Source organism: Apaloderma vittatum, unplaced genomic scaffold, assembly GCF_000703405.1.
Source record: "Apaloderma vittatum isolate BGI_N311 unplaced genomic scaffold, ASM70340v1 scaffold3456, whole genome shotgun sequence".
Taxonomy (NCBI): Eukaryota; Metazoa; Chordata; class Aves; order Trogoniformes; family Trogonidae; genus Apaloderma; species Apaloderma vittatum.
In genome coordinates this window covers 1-27,534 of record NW_009723201.1, presented here as the reverse complement: position 1 = coordinate 27,534, position 27,534 = coordinate 1, and the positions used below count along the sequence as shown (strand labels likewise).

The 27,534-nt window shown below is 36.1% G+C and overlaps 1 protein-coding gene across 1 annotated transcript in view; it reads left to right on the top strand.

The window, feature by feature from the left end:
* The window catches only part of KCNH8 (potassium voltage-gated channel, subfamily H (eag-related), member 8), a gene marked incomplete at both ends in the record, with an annotated part of 54,864 nt that extends 28,968 nt beyond the window's left edge, over positions 1–25,896 (top strand). The window contains 4 exons of the mRNA XM_009872006.1: positions 14,749–14,946; positions 19,188–19,387; positions 21,020–21,269; positions 25,682–25,896. Coding sequence (XP_009870308.1) covers positions 14,749–14,946; positions 19,188–19,387; positions 21,020–21,269; positions 25,682–25,896 — 863 coding nt within the window. The remainder of the gene's footprint in view (positions 1–14,748; positions 14,947–19,187; positions 19,388–21,019; positions 21,270–25,681) is intronic.
* Positions 25,897–27,534: the final 1,638 nt, after the last annotated feature.

Sequence of the window (27,534 nt, the reverse complement as noted above, 5' to 3'; positions counted from 1 at the left end):
TTGCCCCTTTTTGCAGCAGTTCATGCACTCTCCTGAGTCTGCACAAGGAGCTTGGGGAGCATCTAGAGCAGAGATGCGAAGTAGGTTGTTCTGCTGAAACAGGAGGGCGCTGATTTCTTTTGGCCACCTAAGGAGATGGGGAGGTATTATTGCTAAACATCACTTTTCTTCAGCATGGGGTTCGGGCACTGGAACTTGTGCCTAAGGCACAGAAGATATAGATACAAGACAAATCTCTAGGAGAGCAGCATATCCTGATTTACAGGTTACTTCACTCATCGTTCTTTCTGGACATCTCTCTTCTTTGAGTCTTGGTTGTTCTTTTCCTCTCCAGACTGTTGTGATTTCAACAGAGGAATGGCCAATACCTAAGTCTCTACCCAGTCTCTAGTGTCCAGGCGAAATCAGAGATGATGGCTTAGACTCTCCACGGCTGAGGGGAACAGACATCTGAAGTCTTTCATGTTTCTTTTTACCAGTGAGGTATTAGGTGAAATGACAGCTTGGGAAGTTTTCAGTACTAGGAAGCTTTTTCCAAGCTTATGCTAAGAAACCTGAGGTAGTCTTTATTGGTTTTCCTAAGCTTCTGAGCAATTTTGCAGCAAATTCTGAAGTTGCAGATTTAAGCATATCCTTGACAATAGATACTTGTGACACTGGTACAGTTATTCAGGTTAAAACTCAGGCTATCCCCTCTTCCGAAGAAAGACTATTTTCAGGTATGTATATCAGCTAGTTCTTGCTCAAAAAATGTATGTCGATTAATACAAGTTTCTGGTGCTCTTGGAATCAGCATAACCATAAACTGATAGTAGAAATTACAGTGGAAAAATTAGTGTCATTACTCCCATTCTCGATCAATCTAATATTAATTTGTTAAAAGAATTAGTTAGCTCTTGATTCAGTATTTTCATATTACATTAATCCTACTAAAGTACTGTAGAAGCAGATAAATATTCATGTATCATGAAATTTTTGCAAAGCACTTTGATACTTAAATGGGTAGATGCAACAAAAGAGTTGGCATCAAAGTTGAGATAGAGATTTGGGTTTTATCCTTTTTTTCATATGGGAATTGTCTTAAGTATTAATGATCCCAGATTATTCCAGCTCTGTCTCTGTGCAATGTTTTCTCCTGTTAGAGAATTAATAAATTTGTTTTTGAATGACATGAGCAGTTTTCATCAAAACCAAGCATTCAAATACAGAACAAAAGAAAGTATAAAAAGTAATGAAAGTTTAAGAATGTGTAATTGTCAGCCTGCTTTTGAACTCTCTGAGATTCCTATTTTCAACATATTCTTAGCAACATTTGGAACCAGGAGCTTAACTTTAAAAAGTTATGAAAGCTGAGATTTTGTGCCATTACAGATCTCCAGGAAGTGAGGCTGTCATGTAGATCAGCTAACAGAAGACACAGGGCAAAATTACAGTGCTAAGGAATGACCAGATTTTGGACCTAGGCCATGTGAGTGCTCAGAGACCTGTACCTGCTTCTGGATTTCAGACGTACTTTCTGGAGATTCATTCTGGACCTATGAAAAACAGCTTCTAGTAATTTCAACGTTTGTCTTAGTAAGAGCTAATGGTAATGAACTACAACTGGAGTCTTGGCAAGGACTGCAGCTGGCACCTGCTCTGATACCCAGCACTCCCTAGTCCATTTTGGTCACATCCACCGAGGGTGGGAACAGCAGTTCAGTTTGTTTGGTTGCACTGAGACAACCAAGTGGGTCCTGTTCACTGCTGCAAAGAATATTTGTAAATTTCCAAGACTCTTGGCCAAGAAAACTGTGTTCTACTATAAAGTATTGGTCTAGTTTCAGTGCTGCAAATACACACACCCATAAGGTTAGGATGGGCATGTGTATATTTATGAACCCTTGCGGGGAGGAAAGGACTTCATGCTGACTAAATTGCACAGGACAACGATCACTAGGAATGATCAGTATCTGTCATCTCTGCATTTGAATGTTTGATTTTAATCTCTCAGTCTGCTTCATTATGTCTTGGGTTATCAATTTTCTTAATTTTTTCTCATTAGTGATAACACAACCAGTTACTTTGGAACTATGGTCCTTTCTGATTTCTAAGAGACAACTTTAAGAGAAAGAACTTTAAAAATATAGTTATATCATGTATGAGTGCTCACACTTTTAATTTAGTAAAATTAATTATAATGCTCTGTTGACCTGGAGTGTCTGTACTGAAGGTCCATTGTGGTGTGGAACATACACACTCGTATAATCACCCATTTATTTTGGATATCTGGGAGTGGGGAAGTGAATTAATCTGACTGAAAAATAATTTCTAATTAATATATGAAATGGTTTATTGTTACCACTCTTGTGAAGCATTTAGAGGCATCACTGTCTTAAAGATTCAGCCACCAGTTTGGGTTGTCTCTTGCAATACTTGCATAAAATAATTAGCCCCTGTACTGTAATACATGAATAATAAATAGAATCAGACTAAATGGCCAAAATAAGAGTATTACTTTGAAGCTATGAAACTTTTCAAAGTACCCATCTTCACAAACTGCACTTGTACACTGTACGTCCTTTAAAAAAACCAAGGCGATGCCACAACACTGAAGCATTTCACAGTGCTGAGGTATTCTAAGGCAGTTAAAACAGAAATTTCTAACCCCAAGAGAATGCCTTACACTAGAATGCTTTTCAGTATTTTCAATGTTTTTGAATACTCTTGATTTTTACTTCTTAGTAAAACTAACGCTTTTATTGTATGCACAATGTGTAATTTTTCCATGCATTAATGTTTGAGGGGCACAAATCCCAGCCTTGTAAGAACTAAAATAGATAAGTTCATTAAAATCATGAAGAAATTGTAGTGAACAAATGCATTTACTTGTTTCAAAACAACTATGAAATATTTCTTTAAAGACTGCTTGATACCTTACACAAATGGTTTGAACAATTCTGGTGCAGAATACTACATACGAGGCCAAATTTGGAGAAGGTTATAGTGTGGAATATTTATGAAAGAAAACTTTTTCTTTTATCTGATTGTGTTACACTTTTGAACAACTATAATTAGGAAGGGAGAGTTCATCTAGTTTTTTAAGAGGATAGTCATAGTTATTAACAGGTTGTAATATAATAAGAGCAAAGGTGTATAGTTTTTCACTTGTTTGTCTGTCTGTTAGAATAGACAGACACAGAGAAATTCGACTGTTACACAGAGTATTTATATGTACAGCTATAATCACCTGGACTTGTGCTGGTAGTGTGCGCATAGTAAAGACCTACACGTACAAATGAATGCCTCATAGAGGCTTATCTGAACAACCATCCTTTCTGCCTGCTTTATATGTAAAACATGCTTTCTATGAAAGGTTTTCTTTATTATCATCCCTGACTTCAGACCTGTGTATACCAGACCTTTTCAGGTTTTAATATGTAAATTTAAATATCCATAAAAATTAATTTTGTGGAAATCATTCAATTTTGAAAATCCAAACCACTGTTTTTGTGATGGAGCTGTTCCAAAGCAAAGGGTCATTTGTTGAACTGAACTGAAGCATTTCCCCTCAGTTTAGTTTAACATTAATTTGTATTTCATCTGCTTTGAGCCTTACTAGGATTTATTCTGCCATTGTTCCCTGCTGTTCTTTCCTACAGGCTCAGTTCCTTGATTAAACTATATTTTCCTTTATGTACCATACTTTGTCTTCTGATGGAACCATTTTAGCAATCAGAAAACACTCCAGGACTGAGATCTCCCATTGGACTTACAGCCTAGAAAAAAGAAGGGATGAAAGTACATTTTTAAAGAGAGTGTGAGGTTATGTAGTTATTAATACATTTCCAAGATTTTGTACCTCGAACAAAAATTTTGGACAAGTTTTAAGTGAAAAGTAAAAATCTTGTGTGTGGATGAAGCCCCTGGGATCTGCATCTAACAGCAGATTACCTAAATATCCTTCATTAACTCCCAAAGCAGTTTTTGTCTCAGTGTAAAAGCTGTATCTCAACCAATTTCTGCAGCCATAATAGAAACTGTCAGTACCACATGTAGGGGAAAAATCCGCTCAGTATACACCCTGTAAGAAGGAATACTTCCAAGATGTGGTGACCCTTCCCCATGGCTTCTGTAATGGGAATACCATAGAGTAAAATTATTGAAAGTTGAAGATATTGTACATTAACACCTCACTCATCAGTTATAAATTACACAAGAGTCTTTAACCCTTAGCTGCTGTACTTGGTACCATAGAAATGTTGCCTGGAGAGAGCCTCTGGGGTTTACTTAGCCCAGCCAGCCAGCTGAAGCAGGACTATCACCAGCACTAAATTGAGTCAGGCATGGTTTGCTTCATCCAAGTCCTGAAAACTAGAAAGGCTGGAGAAGCCTTCATCCCTTTGGGGAGCTTATTCTAGGGTTACCCTACCCTCCTTCAAGAGTTTTGTACCAGTTTGCTGAAACGTTAATGTCTGCTACACATCAATGTAACAGGATGTTTTGTTAGGATGTCTCAGAAATTTCCACTTCTGGTTTCAAAGCTCATGGCTTGGCTATTCAAATTACAATGCCTCAATTCAGTTAAATTCACAAAGCCTTTCTTATATATTTTGAAGTCTCTTCAGCAGCTACTTCAATACTTGCTGGACTGCCTTTTACAACCCCATTACCCAGGTAGAGATCCTAGGGTGTTAGCATGCCGTATTGCGTTCCATAGACAACCCATAATGCTAAAATGGGTTTTCTTTTCTTCTATAGCACAAGTATGCCTTACATATTTAATCTAGAAATGTCTTTTTTTGTATATTCCCGTTTTCTATTTATTTATCCTTTCTCCTGCCCTTTAACAAAGCAGGTGCTTGATGAAAGAAGTGTCTTTTTCTGCTACCAGAATAGAAAATCTTTTAACCTAAAAATGAAGAAATTATTCAAGAGTTTTCTTTCCAGACTTTCTTCCATTTTCACACAGCTTGGAAAATTTTTGTGCTTATTTTCTACTTTAGGAGACAGTGCTTAAAATTAACTAGTTACTAGTTTCAGCAAAAAAAACTTGTGTGAAGTTATGAGAGTACATCATGGCATTCTGCAGTCTATGAGGTTTTACATAAGACAGATTCTCTAACACTAATTATACCTAATTATTCTAAATAATTTTTCATTGTCAGATCTATGATAGCTATAAAAATGCTAATGCTTAGGATTTCCTTATGTCACGCACTTCAAAAATACCTGTCAGGTCTACAGGCACAGATGTTTTATTTCAGAACTGCTTTAACTTCGATCATGTAGTGTACTTTCCCATTAAGATACTAGCTTTCTCTTTTTTCCCCCTTTTTTACATCAAGTCTTCATTATATTTCAAATTCTTCTTTTGCTATTATGTTAAGATATAATCTGGAGTAAAATATATGTTATTGATTTTCCCCTCACAAAAGCCAAATATGCTTAGATTTCACTCTCCTTGAATTCATACTGAAAAAAAAAGGTTATTTAGGTTGTAGATTCAAGGATTAGAAAAGTAAGATGAGGCAAGAGCAAGTGAAGTGTTAATAGTGTTTTATCATATGGCTCCCTGACTTTGGCAGTATCCTGGTCCCAAGAAGCGACATGAGGCTCCTTAGATAACGCAGAGGAAAGGACTGAGACGATATCGTGAAATCTATGGAGCAAGCAAAGAGGGGATTGTAGTGAGGGTTAGCATACTTAGCTGTTATCTAACTAGCGTGGATGTTATTAGTCTAGAAGACAAGGAGAAATGGATGTCAAGTAGACTGTAACAGTCCATACTGACCCGAACTGAACTCCATACTGTCATATCATCGCCTGTGCGGTTATGCAGCCTAGCCAGATGAAAACTGGCACCAGTTTGTTGCAATTCTGAATTACCCTTTCATTTGTAATTAGACCTAGTAAAGGAAATAGCCTCTCTGCTGAGGCATCTGTCCCTACTTTTCCAAGCTGGGAGGCTGCATTTGAATAGGTAGAAGCTGCTGAAAATTGTCTTGATTGCTGGAGCAGGGCAGATGGGATGGTATCAACTGCCAGGGACCACCTATTGCATTACTCAGCTTTCAGAAGCAGAAAGGACTCTTACAGAGAGGAGGAGTCTAGAAGTAAACAGCTCCACTATGGCAGATTCCTGGCAGATAACAGGCAGCATGAAAATACATGTGGCATATTTCACTGCTCTTATAAAAGATATAGTCCTCTTGATACCTTGCTCTTGCAAATAAATAATACTTTCTTTTACAGAGATTTTTAGATATTGATTTCCACTGTCATTGCCTCCAGGAAAATCTATTTGCAGATTCTGAGTCAGGACTGTTAACATACTCATTGCTAGGACTTGAGAAATTGCTCTGTAAATAAAGTACTAAAAGACTTTAGCCTGAGTTTCTCTGATATAGAGACCTGAGCAAGTGAGAATGTCAGGGCACAGGTGAGGTTAATTTATGAAGTATGACGCACTGCACACATACAGACACAAAATTTTGCTAACAACCATAAAAATGATGTTCTTGAAGGTTTTGTTTTGTGGGGTTGGATTTTTTTTCATAGTTTGATAAAAAAGGTTTAATTTTAATATTATCTGTATTATTTAGGGAGGAGGGTATTTATCTTTAAAAAGTCAGGAAAGTGTCACCTTTAGCAGCTCAAATGCTTTTTTGGCATGATTTGGACTCCAAACACATAAAACTGCAAAGTAGATTTCTAACACTTTAGCTAACAGCATAAAAGAAAAAAAAAATCATTGCCACTTATTTTATTGCAACAGCACCTGGATCCTAAATATGAGTCAGGAGCCTCTTGTCTCCATTGCTAAACTAACACAGGATAAAAAGGCTGCTCTAGTCCAAAAGGGTATTAGACTCTAAATATAAGAAAAGCTCTAACAGATGGATACAGACTGATAGAACACAGGGAAGCAAAAAGGGCATAGATAGACATGCTCTTTGCACTGAATGGACTAGAAGCACTAAGATTTCTAATTCCAACCTTAGCTGCAAGGCATTTGATAGCCTGGAAAAGGACAGTACCAGCCAGTTTGCCTGGGGAGCTGTAATATTAAATGCTGAGACCATTCATGAAGTGACAGCATGACCATCTCCTTAAAGGAGATGATTTGCAAATTATTTCTATACTACTGATAATATGGCTGCAATTTTATTGCTTAAATTATTTATATGTTTAGACTTGTGTGTTTTTCCTGTAATCTAAAAACTAAATAAATATTTTACGACATTACAAAAAAGGGGGTTAATTTACTCATGTTACTAATTTTTTTTTAGTTTAAGTTTAATTTTAGTTTAAGATCCTTAAAAATTCTTGAGTTTTTTAGAGAGGGATAAACCAGGATAATTGACAAAAAAAAAAGAAAAAATAGAAGGAATTTATCTTTACTATAACCATATTAATGGTATTAGATGTTGTTATAAACTATTCCTAGTAAAAAGTTTCATTACAATGATTAGCTATACATAGTGCTTTGTATGTATTGACTACCACAGTCACGGAAAGCTGATATTGAAAACATCCCCATATCATCTTTTTGATGAAGTAGGGAAGAGAAAAAAAATTGTTGACATGCAAAAGCAAGAGGGGTTTAAATCAACCACATATCCAAATATAGCTACCTGCCAAATTACTGTTGAGAAACGCTGTACATGCTTTGCCACACAGAAGAGTTTCCAGTACATTTCTTTTTTAAATTTATCTACTCCTTGATAAATGAGACTGAAGGAATTTATTATCTAGTTCTGCAGGAATACGAATGCACTTACTATGTACACTGGAACTTCTGTGCAACAGTAAGTATATATGTTTAGAGAATTATCATAAAATATCAAAAGGAAAGTGTTCCTAACAGATGTGCTGAGTTATCCCGCTCGGTCCCCATATGTTGCCTGGTCTAGTCGAGAGGTGGCGTCCCTGCCCACAACAGGGTGGTTGTACTAGATGATCTCTAAGGTCCCTTCTAGCCTATGCCATTCTACAATTCAAAATTCTTATACACAGCTCTATACGTAATATAGTCAGGTCTCTATCTTAGAACATATGTATCTCTACTGTAAGGGAAATATAGTGTTATACTGTGAAACTGTTGTGAGGGTATGTAGGAGGCTTCTTCATCAATATGAACAAAAGAGCTGTGCTTTGTTTAGACATGTACAGAATCCCAACTGCATGTCCCAGAGATGAAACCTGCAGTCTTGTTGTAGCAAGGCAGCAACACAATGGAGGGACAAGCCACCCAAATCCTGCCTGGTCAGCCTGCACGGCTGTCCCACCAAACAGGACAAGCTCAGCCATCCACTTCCCATTCCACATGACAAGTCCTCCAGTAACAATTTCTACAGCCTTGTGGAGCATCAGCTGGCTTTTTGCAGGCTATCTTGGAGCTCCACTCAAAGGCACGTGTGTCCTCCCATATCACTCCCTTCTTTACTCTCTCACTAGAATGCGCTGTAGTTGTAGACATAAAATAACTTATCTGGAAAGAGAATATTTTGCCACATGGTAAAGGAGAAATGTAAGTAGCTAATTCATATGACCTATCTACTACGTTAAGGAATATTTGGGGCTGTGACTGGAACTGCAATGTAGTTCTGAGGGATTTGTCCAGCCCAGTAGAAGAAAAAGAAAAAGAACATAGGATTTCATCTAGAAGCATTAATGTTTAGTGCATGAACATAGTTAGGTTCTGGCTAGAAACCGGAACTTTAAATGTGTGAAGCTGTCGGTAATTCATGCACCCTGTGTTTTGCTGAGTATTTATGTAGCATTTTGCATTAGTGCTGCAAATGCCGTAAGTAAAGCAATAACACTCAGAGAAACTGGGTAGGCATGCAGCTGGCAGTGATATGAAATTTTGGGGGATACTGTAGCCCAAATTTCACTCATACCACACACAGTTGTGCTACCGGCCCTCAGGTACTGGACGTAACTCTAATGTTTTAATAACCTTTGTAAAAATCAGTAACCCAGCACAGGATGTACTCGAGTTCTTTGGCAACAGCAGGTTGTGAAACTGAGTGGATAAAAACATAAAACTGAGGGCTGCTGCTAGGTTGCTGTCCTGCCTTCCTTGTGGTGACCTCTTCCCAGTCACCTGTCTTCATAAAGATAGTTTTTCTGATGCAAGTCTTTGTGACTAATCAATTGTTTTTTAAAAAAATGCATCTCTCCAACTTTGTTTTCTAACGACATGTGAGCATTAAAAGTATTTTATATCAGGCTTATTGCTCTACCACTTACAAGACATTAACATGCCCAGAAGCGATCAACCAGAGTGACTTTGGAAATCACATTATAACCCATGGACCTATTGTGCTTTCACTGGGGTGGATTATGAGATCCCACAGGATACCAAGTATCTGTCCTTGCACTTACAGCCTTCCAAAATGAAAATGTAAATTATTTAACAGATCACATCTTGCTGATGACAAGAAATTAAATGTTCCCACAAAGGAATTTTATCAGTGTCTTCAGGGGGGCATAAATTTTATCATGAGAATAGAGAAATTTTACTTTCTTATTCTAAGCATTGATGCTTGCAATTTAGACTTGAGTTTTGTCAGATAATTAAAGCTTAATTGTCAGGTTTTCAGCACTCCTGTGGGCTCAGCTGTGTTTTTGTTGTTATCAGCAACATTAAAATTAGATCTTAGATTTTTTCTTCTTTTAATCCCTTGATTAAGAACCTCTTCTTCCTAAAACTACTTCGTTCATTGAATATTTATTGCACCATGAAACCTCCATTTTCAGTGAACACAATGGGTCAATATCTTGTTATGATTTGCTTAATTTACATGAATTAAAACTCTATAAAAAGTAATTATTTTTATGATCGCTTCTAAGTATATATTCAATTAAAAATATAGGAGTCAGTTTATTTACAAAGGGTATTAATAAACCTTACAAAATTATTTCATAAGATGTTACCTTTTAAACTATATTAATTTTTGATAGACATGACAAAGGTTAAGCTTGTATCTAAAAATGCTTCAACAACATGGAGTATGCATTTAGCTTGGAAAACTACATGGGTTTTAAGTCTCTGAAACATCTGTCTCACTGAATGTCTCTAGCTAGTTAAAAATTTTCCCTAAGGATCTAGGGAAGGATACAGATTCCTCTGCATCCAAGTGTCCAAGAAGAACATCATTCAATGTATCTGCAAAGGGTACCCCATCAGATAAGGTGGGCATTCAAACGGAACCAGATGTGAAGGCAACTATTTCACCTACACACCTTTGACTACACAGGTTGGTGTATCTTGAGTGTGCGAGCTTCATGGAGCAGTGGGGCACACAGGGACCTTCATTTCTTTTCTTTGTTTTTCTTTTCTGACTGTGCTATGTCCAAGTTCAAACTTTTTTCTGGATGATTTTACAGATGCTTGAAGATCAGTGGTAGAATTCCCAAAGACTGGCAGAGCATTGCAATTTTATCTGACATATGTTCAAATTCTGGTTGTTTGGTTTATTTTTTTCCTTTGATCCATAATAAAGAAATTAACTAGATGCAAAGATATGGCCCAAATCTCAGCATTATTAGGAGCACATTTATGCCTTGTATTTTGGCTCATGACCATCTCTTACTTCATTTGTTAATTTGAGAAGAGATATAATAAAAAATTTATCCAGCTTCTCTGCAACAGAAATCAAATATAATTTTTATTGAATCTATCCATTCCTAGTGTCCACTTAGCTTCTAGTACACCAACAATTCCAAAATTTGCTGCTCAAGAATTCTCATGTATAAATTTGAAGAGATGTGTCATCAACGTTTGTTTCCAAGAAGGGCATAGTTTTGAAACTCCCAACTATTTTTGTTTTCATTTTAAAATATTACCTTTCTTGTCATTGCTATTGTTTACAAGCTCCCCAAAATACACTGTTAAGGATTTCACAAGGAGGTTTAACTTATATATATATAGAACTTACATGAATGAAGGCTTTATTTTGGTTAGTGCATTAGGCTTTAAATAGATGAACATCTCAGATCTGAAGCACGAAATCTTCTTATAAATTTTTTCCTCTTCCCTCTAAAGATTTTATCTGCTTAATAGAAAGAGACATAGTGTACTTGATAGAAAACAGGTCACTTTTTTCCTCTTTGACTGCATATTAAAGGGATTTTGAGGTGTTTTTTATCCTCCATACTGTGGGCTTTCATCAAGCAAAAGTGTGTAAACTTTTATATATATCTATTTAAAATGTTCTGTAGTTTCCCTCATGGTAATATCCACATGCTTCAGTTCCATTGGCAGTTAAAAGTCCTTTGAGCCCAGAGGTCGAGTACAATCTGCTTGTACAAGGTTAACACAGTTAACTCTTCATTATCTGAATAAGCTAGTGCAATGAATGCAGCAGAATGGTATCAAGGATTATGACCCAGGCAAAGAAAGGGGGGGGAAATATTAAAATAGACATAAATTATATCTGAAAATACACAGTTAGTGTGTGCTAAAAGAAAGACAAAGGTGGTACTCTGAACTGTGGAGGGTAGATACCTCTGCCATGCTTTGATCCAAAGCACTAATCCCCATATTTGCTGCATGCATGGCAGTTCCTAGGCATCATGGCTGGAGCCTGAGCTCTGCTCCCAGAGGGTAGAGAGCAGTCTCTCCTAACACGATAGGAAAAACTCCAATATAGATTGAACCTGTAAACAAGTGATCTGGGGTTTTTTTGACAGTGAAAGGATAACAGTGATGTTTCACAGGATTAAGTAGTAGCAATGATGCTGTTTAGTGTATCAATAATCTCGGGAGAAAACGTAGATGATCTAATTTCTCTTGTATAGTTTTTATTTTTTACTTAATGATCCTAATTTCTATTGTATAGTTTTTATCTTTTACTTAATGACCCTAAACTGTTCACTGCAATATGTATTGGTAGACATAAGACGGACACTTCTATATTAGAAGGTATAAACTGTTTACATCAAAAAGCTGTATGTGCTCCAATTCAGGACATTTTTAAACGATAATTTTTCAGTGTTTGGTGACTTATACTTTTTCTTTAGTTCTCCAGTCTTTCTAGGCTTGGTTTAGCTTTAGGTTGTTTTGTATAGCCTGCTATTTCATAAGGTACAGTTCTATGTTTTGGATAAGTATGAAGAAAATGTGGCATCTAATAAAGAAATTTATATCTTTTGTGCTTTCATTTAGAGATCCAGCGCTTTTCAGTTGAGCCAGAAGAACATAAACTGAAACATAGCCCTTAAAGACAGCCCACACTTGACAGTGTCCTTTAGTGTACTCCAGCATTACTCATTAAATATTCTCTTCCCTACTATCAGCAGCATTGATTACTCTCTTTCCTCACTAGGGTGAAAGGGTCAAATATGGTCTAAATGAGGTTCAAATACTGTTTAAACAAAAAACAATGATGACATGAGGGCAGATAGGCTTTTCTAACTTAACATCTCCTCTAGAAATATTTAGTCCCTGAATTTGATATGGAACCACAGCTAAGAGAACATGAGATTTTTGTCCCACCCTTTCTCTTCTATCATCATCACCATTGGTCTACACAGGAACCCTTCTCGCTTTCAGTTGTTCAGGGATGCTCTAAAAGATACTCTTCCTCCATACCTCCTGACAAAGTAGTGCAGAATAAACCAGAGAGTTTTGTTCTGCATTTGAACTGAAAAAAAAATGTTTGTCTGTTTTATAGAATAAATGTTGTAGGTAATTAACCCATTAGAACATGCAGCTATTTTCTAAGCTGCTGAAGCTCCAGACAGGGTTTTTGTATGTTAAGCACCTGGCATGTAAGGGAAATCTGAGTAACAGTATAGAATGAATCTGCAAATTACAGGGAGTGATGTACCTACTCAACGTAGTACAAGCATCAAATAGAGAGAAGACTGAGTTTCTGGAGGTCCAGTAAATGAGATAATGTGTTTTATATCTGGTTATAAAGTATGTCATCTATGAATGCTTAAATGCTTGTTTATGTTTCCGTTGGTGCTTGAGCACTTCCCAGATACAGTTAAATGGAACCCAATACAGATCCTTCAAGCAATTTTTGAAGAAGCCTAATGCAGCTAGATATCCAATTCCTACTGACTTTTCTTAATGAGACTTGATTACTTAAGTGCTCTTTTTCCCTTTGAAAAATCTTCCTCTTAATTATACTAATTGATGCTTAGAAATGTTTTCAAAGTCACAGAGCTATATCTAGATAATGCTAATTCAGAACCAGATAACTCATAATGCTGCATGCTAGGAAGTTCCCTCTAACTATAAGGTATATTTATTTTTCTCTTCTTCCTGGAGGGCAAAAATTAATTATTCAAGTTTGCCAGAGAATCTCCTGAGAGCTATTACCTACAGGAACCAAAAAAAGTAAAAAGTATTAGTCAATTTTGCTACCTCTTAATGACATCTATTGGCTAAACAGTATCTTGTCTCTACACCCAAATGAAAAAAAAATGTAGTGCTATCAACAAAAATCTGAGAAGTATAATTGATCTGGAAGAGCTGTCACCATTTTATATACTTTCGATGATACCTCATCCTATAGAATTTCTTCAAACCCTCCTCGCTCAGCTTTCTCCATAGGAGACTGTGTAAAAGAGCACAGATTTGGGGGTGGCTCTCTGTGGTGGCCACCATGGCTCAGCAAGTCTGCTGTAGGTGATAAATTCTTACACATTTTTGCCCAGTTTCATTGGAAGTGCTGAGGCAGATACTTTAAAATATGCCTCCTGGTTTGCAGCTATATTTTATATGGGGGTTTCCCTCAGTTCATGATTGAATTCATCCCAGATGAAGAAATGGATGTTGACTGAAGAGGGAGAGAGTAAGCTTCAGGAAGTGATTCAGTCTCTCAAGTCTCGGCTTACAGCAGAGGGAACCTCAACCAATTTTTCTGAAACATAATTCTGTCTGCCAGAAATATTTTATTTTGGTGGTTCTCCCTGAATATTCAGTGAAAATTCCCAGTCTCCCAAGCAAAGTGCTTAATAGGCATAACTAGACACTTAAATTCACTTTTATCTTTTTTTTCTACCTTGTTTTTTGTGAAGCATAGTGTTTATGCAGTTCATTCAGGTTGTCTCTTTTTGCTTTACAGAAAAAATGAATGGCATACTTTTTCCTTGTTTGTTGCTTTAGGGGTTTCTTTGGGGGTTTTTTTTGTTGTTTTTTAAACATCTCTGAGGTGGTAGCTAATTCTACTTTCTCTAGTACACATAGAAGGAAGGATTAAATAAACAATTTAGAAAATAATGAAACATCTTTTGAAAATTAACTCTGGTTTGCATGTTTAGTTGTTTGAATCTTTTCTGCTCTAAAATGAAATGTAAAAAGCTCTAAATATGTAATTATTATTATAACAAGTTGGTCTTAGAATCTCGAACAGCTTTCCAAGCATTAATGAATGGAAAGAATAAAATCAATGTTGCATTCTTGCTGCAGTGTTACTAGGTGATTGTTTTTTTCCTTTCAGTGTCTTAATGGATATTCTGAATTATCTGAGATGTAATATGCAATTCAAAATCATTTGATCTCCATACAGAAACACACTTCCTATCATAAATAATCATTCATAAAAATAAATACTCCAGAGACACAGTACTTAACATTCTGTGAAAATTCCCGCAGTATAATGTTCTTTCTATTTCTGGAGTTTTGTGAAGAACATGCTGTCTTCTTAATAAATGGGGTTTTTTAGAATTATTTTATTTCACAGAGTGTGTAGTTTTCATGGTGTCAGTACTCCTTAATAGTTCCTTTTATGCTTTGTTTTTCAGGTTGGCTTCATGAGCTAGGAAAACGTATTGAGTCTCCTTACTACGAGAACAATACACTAGGAGGCCCATCAATCAGAAGTGCCTATATAGCTGCCCTGTACTTCACCCTCAGCAGCCTCACCAGTGTTGGGTTTGGAAATGTTTCAGCCAATACTGATGCTGAAAAGATCTTCTCCATTTGCACAATGCTTATTGGGGGTAGGTACAAATGCTAAGCATCATGTAAAACATTTTGAGGAGGATATGGACAAGTAAAATAAGAGCTGGAATTTTGCAAAGATTCTTTAAAAAAAATCCCCAAAATAAAAAACTCACAATGGATAGTTTAATTTAAAATGGCAAAAGAAAGAAGTAACTTTCTTAGTTTTACTAGATAAACTTTCTTAAACAGGCATATTTCTTTTGATCACTTATGGCAAAAAAAAGAGAGTTGTCAATCAGTAAAATGCAAACTCATTGCTGTCAGTGAGTATGGCCCAGCCAAGTGCCAGGGGATTTTGGTTAATGCAGGCACTTTTCCAGTAAGGCAGGTATTAGATGCATGTTCAGCTCCAGTTCAGTCCTCACAGCAGCCCTGAGAATGATCACAAGGACATGCAGGCAGCACACAGGTGAGTCTGTCTGTGAGCTGGTGCGTATCCTCATCTGAAGGACCAGCCCAGAGAGAAGATGATGGAGATATGACAGAGCCAGGAATGCTGTTTGGTGAGCCTTGAGTGGCCCTATCATAAATAGAAAGCAGTTTAATTATCATTAAGTACATTTTACTATGTCACTGCTTCAGATTAGAATCAAAACACAATGTTTTTTGTTATATGTGGAGTTCTTAGCATTATTTGGTTATTTTAATTACCTAGTTGCTGTTGGGGAAAGCCATGTGCGCATTTACAGTCACCTTCTTTCTGCTGAAGCTCCTGGGCATAACCAGTGAGCTGGTGGCACCTGCAGAGCTTGGTAAACTCAGGTCACTAGAGAAAGTGCCCACAGCTCTCTCTTTATCTTCATCTTCCTCCTCCAAAAAAAATCAGCTATGCTGTTTCATAGTTTGTGCATCTTACAACTCAAAGATGTCACAATGAATGTGAAGGGTAAAAGTAGATCACTGCTAGAGTACTTCCCATCTCTTTTTTTTTTTTTTGCTTTGTTTTTTTTTACTGCTTGCCTATTTCTTCTGGAAATACTAGTAGGTGTTTCTCCAGGGCTAGCCAGTAAGGCACGGGTTATCAGATTTGAGGCATAAATTTTCCTGGGCAAAAATAAATTGGCAACTTGACACCTGAAAGCTAGGGAACACAATGAATGACCCATGAACTATATATTTGCAACATGAAGTTGTATAAGAACTGTTCGGTGAATTGTTGTTATTTTCCCTGTCCTGAAAATGACTGGCAATAATCTAATGAATCATCTAAATATTATATCATTTTGATTTTGACAACATCATTAAATCACAAGCAGTTCATTAATTGCTTTTGCTGGTAGTATAAAATTATAGTTTTAAAATACAATGTGGTCTTACTGCTTTGGGGTTTTCACTACATCAAATCTGTTGGAATGAAGAAAAGAATTTTCGTTTACATCAAGACATATCCTGTTTAAGGCAATGATGAATATTTAATTCACTTTGATATGACAGAGCTTTCACGAACTTATTGGAGTGGAATATAAAGGTATCCTATACCTTTTTTAGGCCAGTTATAGCAATTTCTTTTTCATTTCTTATATTATTGAGCAGTAGGACTAATATGCTTGTGCAATGAACAAATTCTGAAGAACTGGTCAGCTGAATGTAGTAAGAGGGAAATGAAAACTGAAAGGCAAAGTTAAACATAGGCAAGCAGTTAGAAGAATAGCTACATCTGAGATGGTCCAGTGAACCAGATATATCCAGCCAAGAAAGCAGAGCAGATTGGTTTGCAGGTATTTTATTGAGGAATCGTTATTTCAGATGCTATCTGAGAAAATCAGCATAGCAAGGAAACTAGAAGGAGTTAGCATCATACAGTGGAGACTGGTGAGCACACCTCAGAAACCTCTTACCTAGGAATAAAGTACTAGTCTGTATGCTTTGGAGCATAATACCTTCTCAGTTCTTAAAGCTTGTTTTGAAGTACAGTTTTGGCTGATACTTAATTTTAAAATACCCTAGTGGAAAGTGATGTCTTGAGAAAACTTATAAGCTTTTCACAATTTTCAGATCAAGCTATTAGCTTATGAAATTTCGAGTGTAACGGATAACATGATTTAGTTTATCAGTAGTTGTCTGTACCTCTTTAACATGTGTCACTAAAAACTTAAAGGGTGAAGTGAATTTATTGCAACCTTAAAGAAGCTGAAGCCAGAAAACAAAAATGAATTGTTAATTTAACAGATAAATAACTTATAATATTCTTGTTTGAGTTTGATCTGTCTTCTTATTAATGTTTGTTTTGCATGAATTTGAAATTACAACTTAAGACAAGTGATACCGTGAAGATAAAACATTCTATACAGTATACCTTCATAAAGTTGGAAAGAAAAGTTATTTATTAAAATTTAACCAGAATTTTTCAGTTATTCTGCATCTCTAAAATATTAATCAGATCTGTCTTACTGCAGATGACTGTCATATGCTGTCTTGTGTTCGCCATGTTCTTTGAGCAAAGAATGGGCAGTTTTGTATTTATGAGACTGGAGGCCCTTTCCAGTAGCTCCAGTCATTTCTGGGATCAGAGGTGTTCCTCTGCTCCCTAAGCAATAAGAATTTAATTTAGAATAGCCATTAAAATCAAGGCCACATTATGAAATACAGTTTTCCTAAAAGTTTTTTTAACTTGTCCTACTTGGTTTTAGAGAATGGATTCGTATTTTTCTTACAGAAAGTAGGGTGGATCTGTGATTATTTGATAAAAAAATTTCGATGGTTATTACAGCTAGGAGTAACTTATCATCACTGTTTCCTTCCAGTGTACATACACAAATACAGATTCTCCCATAGTAATAAAATTCTTGATGGTATTCATGTCTATAATAACATCAAGGAGATCTTTACACTGTCCAGCTCCTACATGATTATAACATATGCATCCACACACCACCTAATGCTTTATTTCTCCTCCATTTTAAACTGATTATCACATCCTTAAAGAGGCTGCACTATCTTTTTAGCCTATTGAGCTATGCCTGGCTGAATTGTTTCAGGCCTGGCTGTCATATTTCTATTACAATATCCTGTATCTAACATTATAGCAGTCCCCCATATTCTGGTGCCCAAGCTCCTGACATTAATAGCTTAACAATTCACAACACCTACTTCATCCAGCTGATTATTCTTAGAAATAAATTTCCAGTTGTTCTTATTTTTCTTTCTAATATTAATATCTGATCATTTTCTTTCTGCCGTGCTTTTCATTTATCTTTTACTAATGGACTTGTATTGACTTAATAATCTCATTGAACCACCTTCGCAAGAATGCATATTGTATTGTGAAACTACATCACACTGCAGTGTCTTATCTATTTTTCTACATTCACTCCACAATAAAGACATAGATATTGTTACCAGATCCTTTGTATTTTAATCAGCATGTAAAAATTTTCAAGACTCCAAACTGGAGAGTTTTCTGGCAGTTTTTACCATGTAAAATCATTACTAACCACCAAAAAGCGTACTTTCCTCCTCCTATTTCCCCACCTGTTCTCACACCAATTTTCTGCAAATTGCTATATATCTTGTTTATCTTGTTTATGAAACAATTCCTTTACCACTATGAGGAGCCTGTCTGCTTTCTTTCAAGTACCATAAAGCTAGTGTCCCTTGAGAGTAATAATCAATTTCTTTAATAGTTTTTTCAATAAACAATTTATAAACGCATATATTATATGCCTCAGATCAATACCATATGATAGGCAATCTAGCAGTGTTTTTTCCCACTGATAATCAGCAAGAACATTTCTGCACAGACAGACCCAGACAACCTGTATCTATAAGGATTTCTTCAATTTTGCTTCTGGTCTTTTTATTCCCAAGCCAGTTTCTAATTGCAGACAAGCTCCAGGATGTCAGAACTTTCTGATAAACAATTTCACACTTTGTTTGACCTTCTCAAGCAACATAAGAAATCAGATTGTCAGTTTGAATATATCTTTGTTAACCAGAATGTCTGCTTGATAATTTTTTTTCTCGGGTTTTTTTTGACGTCTCATTCCCCAGAATATGATACATTTCTAAATGTTGTTTGCAATCTCATTCCGCTACACTTGGTCCCCATTAGTAAATGGTTTTATATATATGAGCTCTCTGAAACCTATTATGTTCTGTGCAGTTGCAAACTGAGTATTTGAGTCTGGGTTTCATACTGTTTAATACTTTTATTTTATTTAATACTGTTTATTTTCTGTGTTACATTTTAATGATCAACAAGTCACTCCACATTGCACATAATTTCTATCCTCCCTAGCTCTGATGCATGCCTTGGTGTTTGGCAATGTGACTGCCATAATTCAGAGGATGTACTCCAGATGGTCCCTTTATCATACAAGAACCAAGGATCTGAAGGACTTTATACGGGTCCATCACCTGCCACAGCAGCTAAAGCAAAGGATGCTTGAATATTTCCAAACCACGTGGTCTGTCAATAATGGAATCGATTCCAATGAGGTAACCAAACCAGGGAGATTGTGTTTGATGGTCTTGACCAGAGACTTAGAGTCAGGGGATGAGGAAGGGGAGGGCAGGGAAGGAAAGAGGAGGGCTGTAATTTTCCATTTGTGATGCTGTGTTTTGTATGAAGTTACATATAAAAAAGAACATGCCTAAAAATAAAGCTGGGCTATCCCAGGAAGAGGGTATGCTGTTAAAACCTGGCTTAGAACATCATATCATATATGAAAAATTCGAAGTCCTCTGTAATTCTCAAACACTGAATAGGCATTCATCAGAAAACTTTCGGATGATGCCAGCAGAAACACCCTAGTGAACAGTTTTGCCTTTCATCAAACAAAAAATCCAGTGGTTTTTTTAGACCTTTTTTAAAGTAGAGACTTCTTCACCGCCCTTTCGTCCTTCTTTCATTTTATTTTATTCTTTGCAATAGTGTAAACAAGTGGTTTGGCCTGATTTTTTTTTTATATTTTTCATTTCCTTATATTTTTAAATATTGCAGAATGCAACAGGAGAGTGAAATCAAAAGACAAATTTCTGGTCTTGTCTTTGCTTACTTGTTTTAAATGACTTATCCAGGTTATGCACCACTGTGCTCCAGAAGAAATAATGGCTTCTCTCTGCTGGAGTGTTATTTGAATGAACTATTCTCTTCAGAGTTCTTATATATGTCATTATAAAACTCTGTGACCTCTAAAGATAATGTGGAAATAAGCAGAAAGATTTAGGTTTGAGAACATTGTTTTCCTGACAAATTCTTTTTGTGGTGTGCACAGCACAAAGAATAGGATTTTCAACAGCATCCTAGCCATAGAAGAAGCCTGGTAAGATTTACAAAAGTGGAAAAACCACTTAGATATCAAAACTTTCCTAGATTTCTTTAAGGATCACCTTCAACTTCTGTACCTTTAGTCGCACTGAAGGTGAGTGACTGCTGTACTACAACAGCAGCCTCTGAAGAGACCATCAGTATTTCATGATTTGCCTCCCATCCACGAACTGCTTTGTCTAAGCCCACTTGGAGAAGTGTTGGCTGATCGCATTGGTCGGGTGTCTGATCCTCTTAAACTTCGCTCTTAAACAGAGCGAACTGCACTTGTGGACTTGCAGCATGGATGGTCCAGAGCTCTGCCTGTAGGCAGGCAGTATACTTTGCATCAGTGGGACTGATACCTGAAAGCACTTAAATGGTTTTTTTAAAAGTTCCATCTGAAATTTATGCAGTGCCTTGACAAGAGGAAAGATGATTTGAACAGTTATATGTCATCGTCAGAAGACTCTCTGAGAAGATATGATATGATATACAGGCATATTCTTATTAATATTTTCTCCCAAAAAGTGACCTACTCTAGGTGATCCTGCTTTATCAAGGGGGTTGAACTAGAGGATATTTCAAGGTCCTTTCCAACCCCTAACATCCTGTGATTCTGTGAAATTTTTCAGTGTTTATCAGTGTAACGATTTATTAAGACATAGCCACATCTTATCAAGGGGATAAGAAAAATCAAAGGGAAATTTGCATCAGTACGAGATGGGCAGTACTGCTAAATCAGATCACTTCTGCAGAAGAGGAAGCAAACTATTTTACACTTTTTTTCTTTTTTGCCTCTTTTTCTCTTTCTCGGACAGCTTTTAAAAGACTTCCCGGATGAGCTGCGTTCAGACATCACCATGCACTTGAACAAGGAGATTTTGCAGCTCTCCCTTTTTGAGTGTGCCAGCCGTGGTTGCCTCAGGTCCCTGTCTCTGCATATCAAAACCTCCTTCTGTGCTCCTGGGGAATATCTCCTCCGGCAGGGAGATGCCCTGCAAGCGATCTACTTTGTGTGCTCAGGTTCCATGGAAGTCCTGAAGGACAGCACGGTGCTGGCGATTCTTGGTATGCTCATAGTCACAGCTTCAAAGAGAAAGAATGGTCCTTCAGTGTAGGAGGTTCTTCCCTACTAACTGATAGCTTAGCGGGTCCTAGTAGTCTGATATGGATCTGTTCCAGTTTTAATCTTTTATTCATAAAATACATCCATAATTTTTGTACTTTAAACTTCCTATTATTTGCCCTAAAAGATTTTCATTTCTAGAGTGCTAGCTGTGCAATATTTCACTTGTATCCTGATTTTCTTAGACTTCTTCTCTTGTCTTTGCATATAAGAAGGTGTTTGCTAGCTTTTGATACAAATTGCTGCGTTCACCTAAATTTGATGACAGCATTGATGCTTCAGAGGACATTGGGTATTGGCTCCTAACCCTTTCATGAAAATTATTGGCTAGTCAGTGTTCCCAGTAGTGCTATCAAGTGAAAGAAATCAGTGGGAGCCTGCTCCCATTCTTTAATGCATGAATATTGACACCTCTTGCAGAACATCTATGTGATGAAAAAGTAGCATTGTTGGCTTTGCTCTCAAAAGTGTTACTGATTCAAACTAAATGATGCTGCCAGCAGTCATCTGAGTATATTAGAACAGAGAAAGGCCAGAAGTTCTGTTCTAATAAATTTTGTTTAGTAGTTGTTTGCTAGATGGTTGCTTTTACTTGTCTAGAGTCAAGCATCTCTAGCTGTAAATTTCAGTGATAGCTCTCAATCTAATGCCTACTAATTAGATTCCCTCTATCTTCAGCTAAAAGATAATTAGACATATCTGAGTCAATTTTTATAAAGTATTTTGATAAAGTAAAATATAATTTTACTCTGCATGTAAAGAATTATTTTATTTTAATACCTCTTTAGAATTAAATGTATTTTTCTTTCTGATAACTTTTAATACTCTTATAAAGCAGAGTTAAAAAGAACATTTCCCTTTTCGCTTTCCTTCCTGTTTTGTGGGATTGCCCGAGATTGTTGATATCGCAAGCTTCTGGTCTTCTGTAATTGAATTTCTGTTATTTTACTAGCATGCATTTGATTGGGCTTTTTTTTTTTTAGAATATAAATTTGATACATATCCCATTTGTTTCATAACTCTTTAATTCCGTTATATTGACAGTCCACATCACTCTGTCACTCATTTGCAATAAGGAAGTTTTCAAATGCCTCGAATTTATTGGATCACTTACATCAAAGCTATGAAATATGTCTTTGAAGATACATGTGCTTAAGTATTGCAAAAGGTCAAGAGCTGCCCCCGTTGGAACCATGATTTCATTAATGATTCCACTTTCAGGCACTTCTGAAAATGCTAATGAAAGCATCGTTGTGTAAAGGTGACAATGAATACAATAAGAAAGAGATTAATGGATTTCCGAGAGAAGTTAATGAAATCATAATGCAAAAACATAAACATAGTACAATAAAATAATGTTTCATTGAAGTGAATGGGAGCTTCATCATTTAAATATAATGAACACCAGCAGAAGGTGAATGCATCAAACATGTGGGTACCTATGAGGAACTGTGTTACTGATGTGATGTAAATCCAAGAAATCAAGGGTTTTTTTCCTGACAATGCTGGGTTACTTTCAATTCCCAGACCACTATTTTTTAATTCTGCCATGATTTTAATTTTAGTGCATTAGTTTTTGCTTACTGAACCATTCTCACCAACAAGCCACACAGCAACAATACAATGAAATGCTCTGATTAAATGTAGTTTTTTGATACCTGTTGAGATTATTACTTGATATATAATAATGATGGTTAGATATCTTTTATAGGAGAATATGTTTTAATATAACAGTTGTGTACTATTTGAGCATACATCTTAAATTTATTTAAAAATATTATCCATAAGTGATTTAAAAGATATCCATAAAGAGAAGAAATGTATAACTGACTGCACATCTCAGATATATTAACAAACAGATGTGTCCGCATAAACACTTAAAAAGAAAGAGCTATTAAGAATAACTTACATGATTGCAAATGTTGATATTCAAGGTACAATCATTTCAATGGTGCAGCAATTCTACATAAAACTTCAGCTTACTACCTGCAGCCTTTGTTTGCATTTGGAAAGAAATACACAGTAGCATTACCAGATCAATTGTAGTGTCTTTGAGGCTGAAACTACGCTGTAACTACAATCACATACAACTCTAATATTTTTTTCCAAATTATTTATACATTATTGATACTAATACCTGAAAAGTTTCTAATTAGGATGGTTAAAGATCATTTTTAGTGTATTTGTGATATTTTTTCACTTGCCTGTATTTACACAGCCAACAATAAAATGAAATTGCCAGCCCTCTGCTCAATACAATCAAATCTAAAGACACATTGATACTTACAGTAAAAAGTAAAAGGAAATTATTGCTTAGCATTTGTATATTTGATTATGTAAACATTACATCATATGATGAGCAGTGACAAATATTATTGTCATCTCTTAGATTTACCTTTCCATAAACTAATACTAGTTCTCATTTTTACCAATTGCAGTTTTCAAGAAACTCCAAGGTAGCACGAATGTATATATATTCTTAGCACAAAAGAAAATCCCTCCCTAAACTGGGTTTGTAATAGCTTTTTTGAGAAGGTTGTTCAAGCTCCATGCAAATAGAGAAAATACAAGCAGTATTTTAAAGTATAAAATTATCATATCTAAGCAGCTTCAGGGATGGTTGGCTGCTTAGTTTAAGTTCACCATTTCCTGTGTAATATCCAATTGCAATCACTTTTAGTGGATTTTCAGATTTTACAGTCTTCACTTATTACTTACTAACCACAGAAAGATTGGAAGGTACCTCTGAAAGTCACTCAACCTAAACCTGGTTAAAGCAGGGCCAGTTTAGCTCAGCTTCATCAGGACCATGGCCAGGCAAATTTTGAACATCTCTGAGGATGGCGATTCCACATTACCTCTGGGAAGCCTGTCCCACTGTTTGACCAGCCTGATTTCTAATCACAATTTTTTCCGTAACAACCTGTGCTCAGTACATCTGTTTACACTGTTCACTCTGCAGAGGAATTTAGCTCTGTTTTCTCTACCAGTTTCCATTCAGCTACTGAAGACAGCAATAAGATACTTCCTTTGCCTTCTCTTCTTAAGGCTGAACAACACCCAGGTTTTTGGACCATTCCTTGTAGTTTATGTTCTCCAGTCACTGACTGTCTTGGCAGCCTATTCTGGACTCACTCTAGGATGTCAGTAGTCTGTCTTGTACTGGAAAGCCCAAAACTGGACACAGTGCTCCAGATGTGTTATAATAATTGACATATAGAGGGAAAGTATTACTCCCTGGGACTTGGTGACTGCACTCTTGCTAACTCTATGCAGGAGGTTCTTGGACTTCTTTGCTGGAAGGGCTCATTGTTGGCTTACTTTCAACTTGTTGAACCCCAAATCCTTTCCTGGAGAGCTGATTTCCAGCTGGTCGCTCCCCAGCCTATACTGCTGCAAGAAGACTTTCTATCCCAGGTACAGGAATTGGCATTTGTTTTTGTTGAACTTTGTAAGGTTCCTGTCAAACATTTTCTTATTTATTGAGGTCACTCTGAATAGCAGGTTTTGCCCTTCAGCATATATACACCCCCTAATTTGATATTGCCCATAAAGTTACCCAGAATACATGCCATCACACTGTCCAGGTCTTTAACACAGACATCTGCGTTAACGTTTGGGGAAGACCACTGGTTTAATGACTGCTCTTTGGAGTTTATACCTCAGATCATTTCATTATAACTTTTCATTAAAAAAATTTTTTGCTATTCAGTATATGGTCAGTTGTATTTTTTAATACATCCAGAATTTGAAGTCAGTCATACCCATAAATGAAAATATAATGGCTTAAGAATTCATTCCTTTTCTTGATGGAAGTATCATTGAGATATACATCTATTAATAGCCCATATAACTAAGATATATCATGAAATGTAGCTATGCAGCCATGTTTATCATAGACTGCTAATGTTCTGCAGTCCAAATTCTAAGTAAAAGGGTCATTTCAATGTACGATCTACACTTAATTGTATCATTGTAAAATGCTATCTTAACCATTGTCTCTACTAACACCAAAAAAAACAAGCCAAAGACATAATATTCATTTTTTTAAAAACAATTATACCTGCTATTAATTACCAGGGAAAATTTTAGTTCTATATATATTGACTTCATTGCTCCCTTCAATTTTCCTGTCTGGAAATTTGTACCTCCAATTAATTGCATTTAAGATTGCACCTGCAAAAAAAAAACCCAAAAGACAGCATTTAGTCAATATTCTTTTGAATGTTTAATTACTCAATGCAGTGGTAAAAATGAGATTTAAGATTTAGTAATTATGTTAAACAAATTCATGATTCAAAAAAATGTAAAGCATTTGTGCTGTGAAGATAATTATTTTCGTATTTCCTTTCAGGTAAAGGAGATTTAATTGGAGCAAACCTATCCATTAGGGATCAAGTAATTAAAACAAATGCAGACGTTAAAGCTCTAACGTACTGTGACCTCCAGTGCATTATCCTCAAAGGTCTCTTTGAAGTACTTGACCTCTACCCAGAGTATGCTCACAAGTTTGTTGAAGACATACAGCATGATCTCACCTACAACCTAAGAGAAGGCCATGAAAGTGATGTGAGTATTTATAAAGGTCTCTGCAGCTGTTGTTACCTTTAACTGTTGTTAACCTTAAGTTTCTCATACTTTAGCCAGTTCTCTCAATTTTGACACAGTAAAGGAATAATATACAGATTACATTAAAAGCACCACTATTTCCATTTGTTTGATAATATAGTTATTACTAGAATTAATAGTTTATTAATTCATCAGTGAAAATGTCCTCTGCTTCTCGTTTTTTCCACAGAAAACATCATCTATGAGAGAACGTTATTCTTTAATATTTTGTCATTTTTTTGCTTATGTTTAAAAGTAATTCATAGTTATGTAAAGCACATGTCCAAATAATGGTATTTAACTGTACCTTTTCTAGAAGCTCATGTGCCAGCCTAATGAACATTCATTTCATAGATCATTGATCATCATTTCATAGCTAAGAACATTGTCATACACATTCAAAATGAGAAACAGTTGTTTCTCATCAGACTGCAATTAAAATGTGTTTTTCTTTTGGCACCAGTGTTTCCACAGCAATGCTCTATAAACAACTGCAGCAGAAGGATGTAAATACATAAATGCAAACTTGTAAAGAAGAAAATAATCAGGGCATTGCACTTGTTTGTCTCTTGAAATGTCCCCAAAGCACCTGCTGCTGAAGATAGCAGCTGAGAGTACACATTTGGTCTGAGAGCTTAAAGATTAGTTTGTATAACCAATATGTTTTCCTTGGGGAGGAATGCTTAATATGAAAAAGGAGTGTAACTCCATGTAAAGATGGGGTTTGAAGCTGATTGCACTCTCCTCTCCAATTTTGTCATCGACCTTGATGAACCCCCATAATGAATTGCTTCATGTTTTTCTTTACGATGACAAATCTGGGGATCATGACCCCAACTGCATACACTTACAACTTTTATAAAATCAGGGACAACTCTTCACACATCAAGTTGGCTCAGCGATGTACAGACTCCACTGAGAGAAAACGTACACCAGCATTGAAGGTGAGTGTGCAGGGATGAGAAGAACCTCCTAAGACTCACTGTGGAGGATGGGATTTAAGGCAGTGCAGGACATATCCAAGCACTTTTTCTGCTTTAAAGAGGAAAATATTTATAGCATTTGTGAATGCATACCATATTTTCATGCTATAAGCCATTATCTTAAAACTAAAGGGAAAAAAAGATCTTGACACTGAGCAGCATCCAGTGTCACAGGCAAATATAGTGAACCCAAGACAGATTATCGTAGCCTTATTTTTTCCTACATCCTCAGGTTAACTGTACTCTCCATATATTTCTTTCACAGCAGAACTAACCTCAGTCATGTGAATCTCATTTCTTGTCCAACCATTTTATTTATCAATAAGGACAAAGAGCAGGAATAAGGTGGCCAAAAACTGTCCCTTAACAAAAAAAAAAAAAAATAGCGCTCAACGAATGAGGGAAGATATCTGTGTCAGTAGCAAGTGTACCTGGTCAACCTACCGCTCTGCTCCACCTAGAAAATACCATACCGTCATGAATAAAATTTATAGGAAGAAATAATCTGACAGTTATCTGGTTTACTCTCACAGAATAATAAGAAGGTTTTCAGAAGTATAAGTTGTGGATATGAAAATATGCTCCTTTTTATATATATATATATATATATAGCATT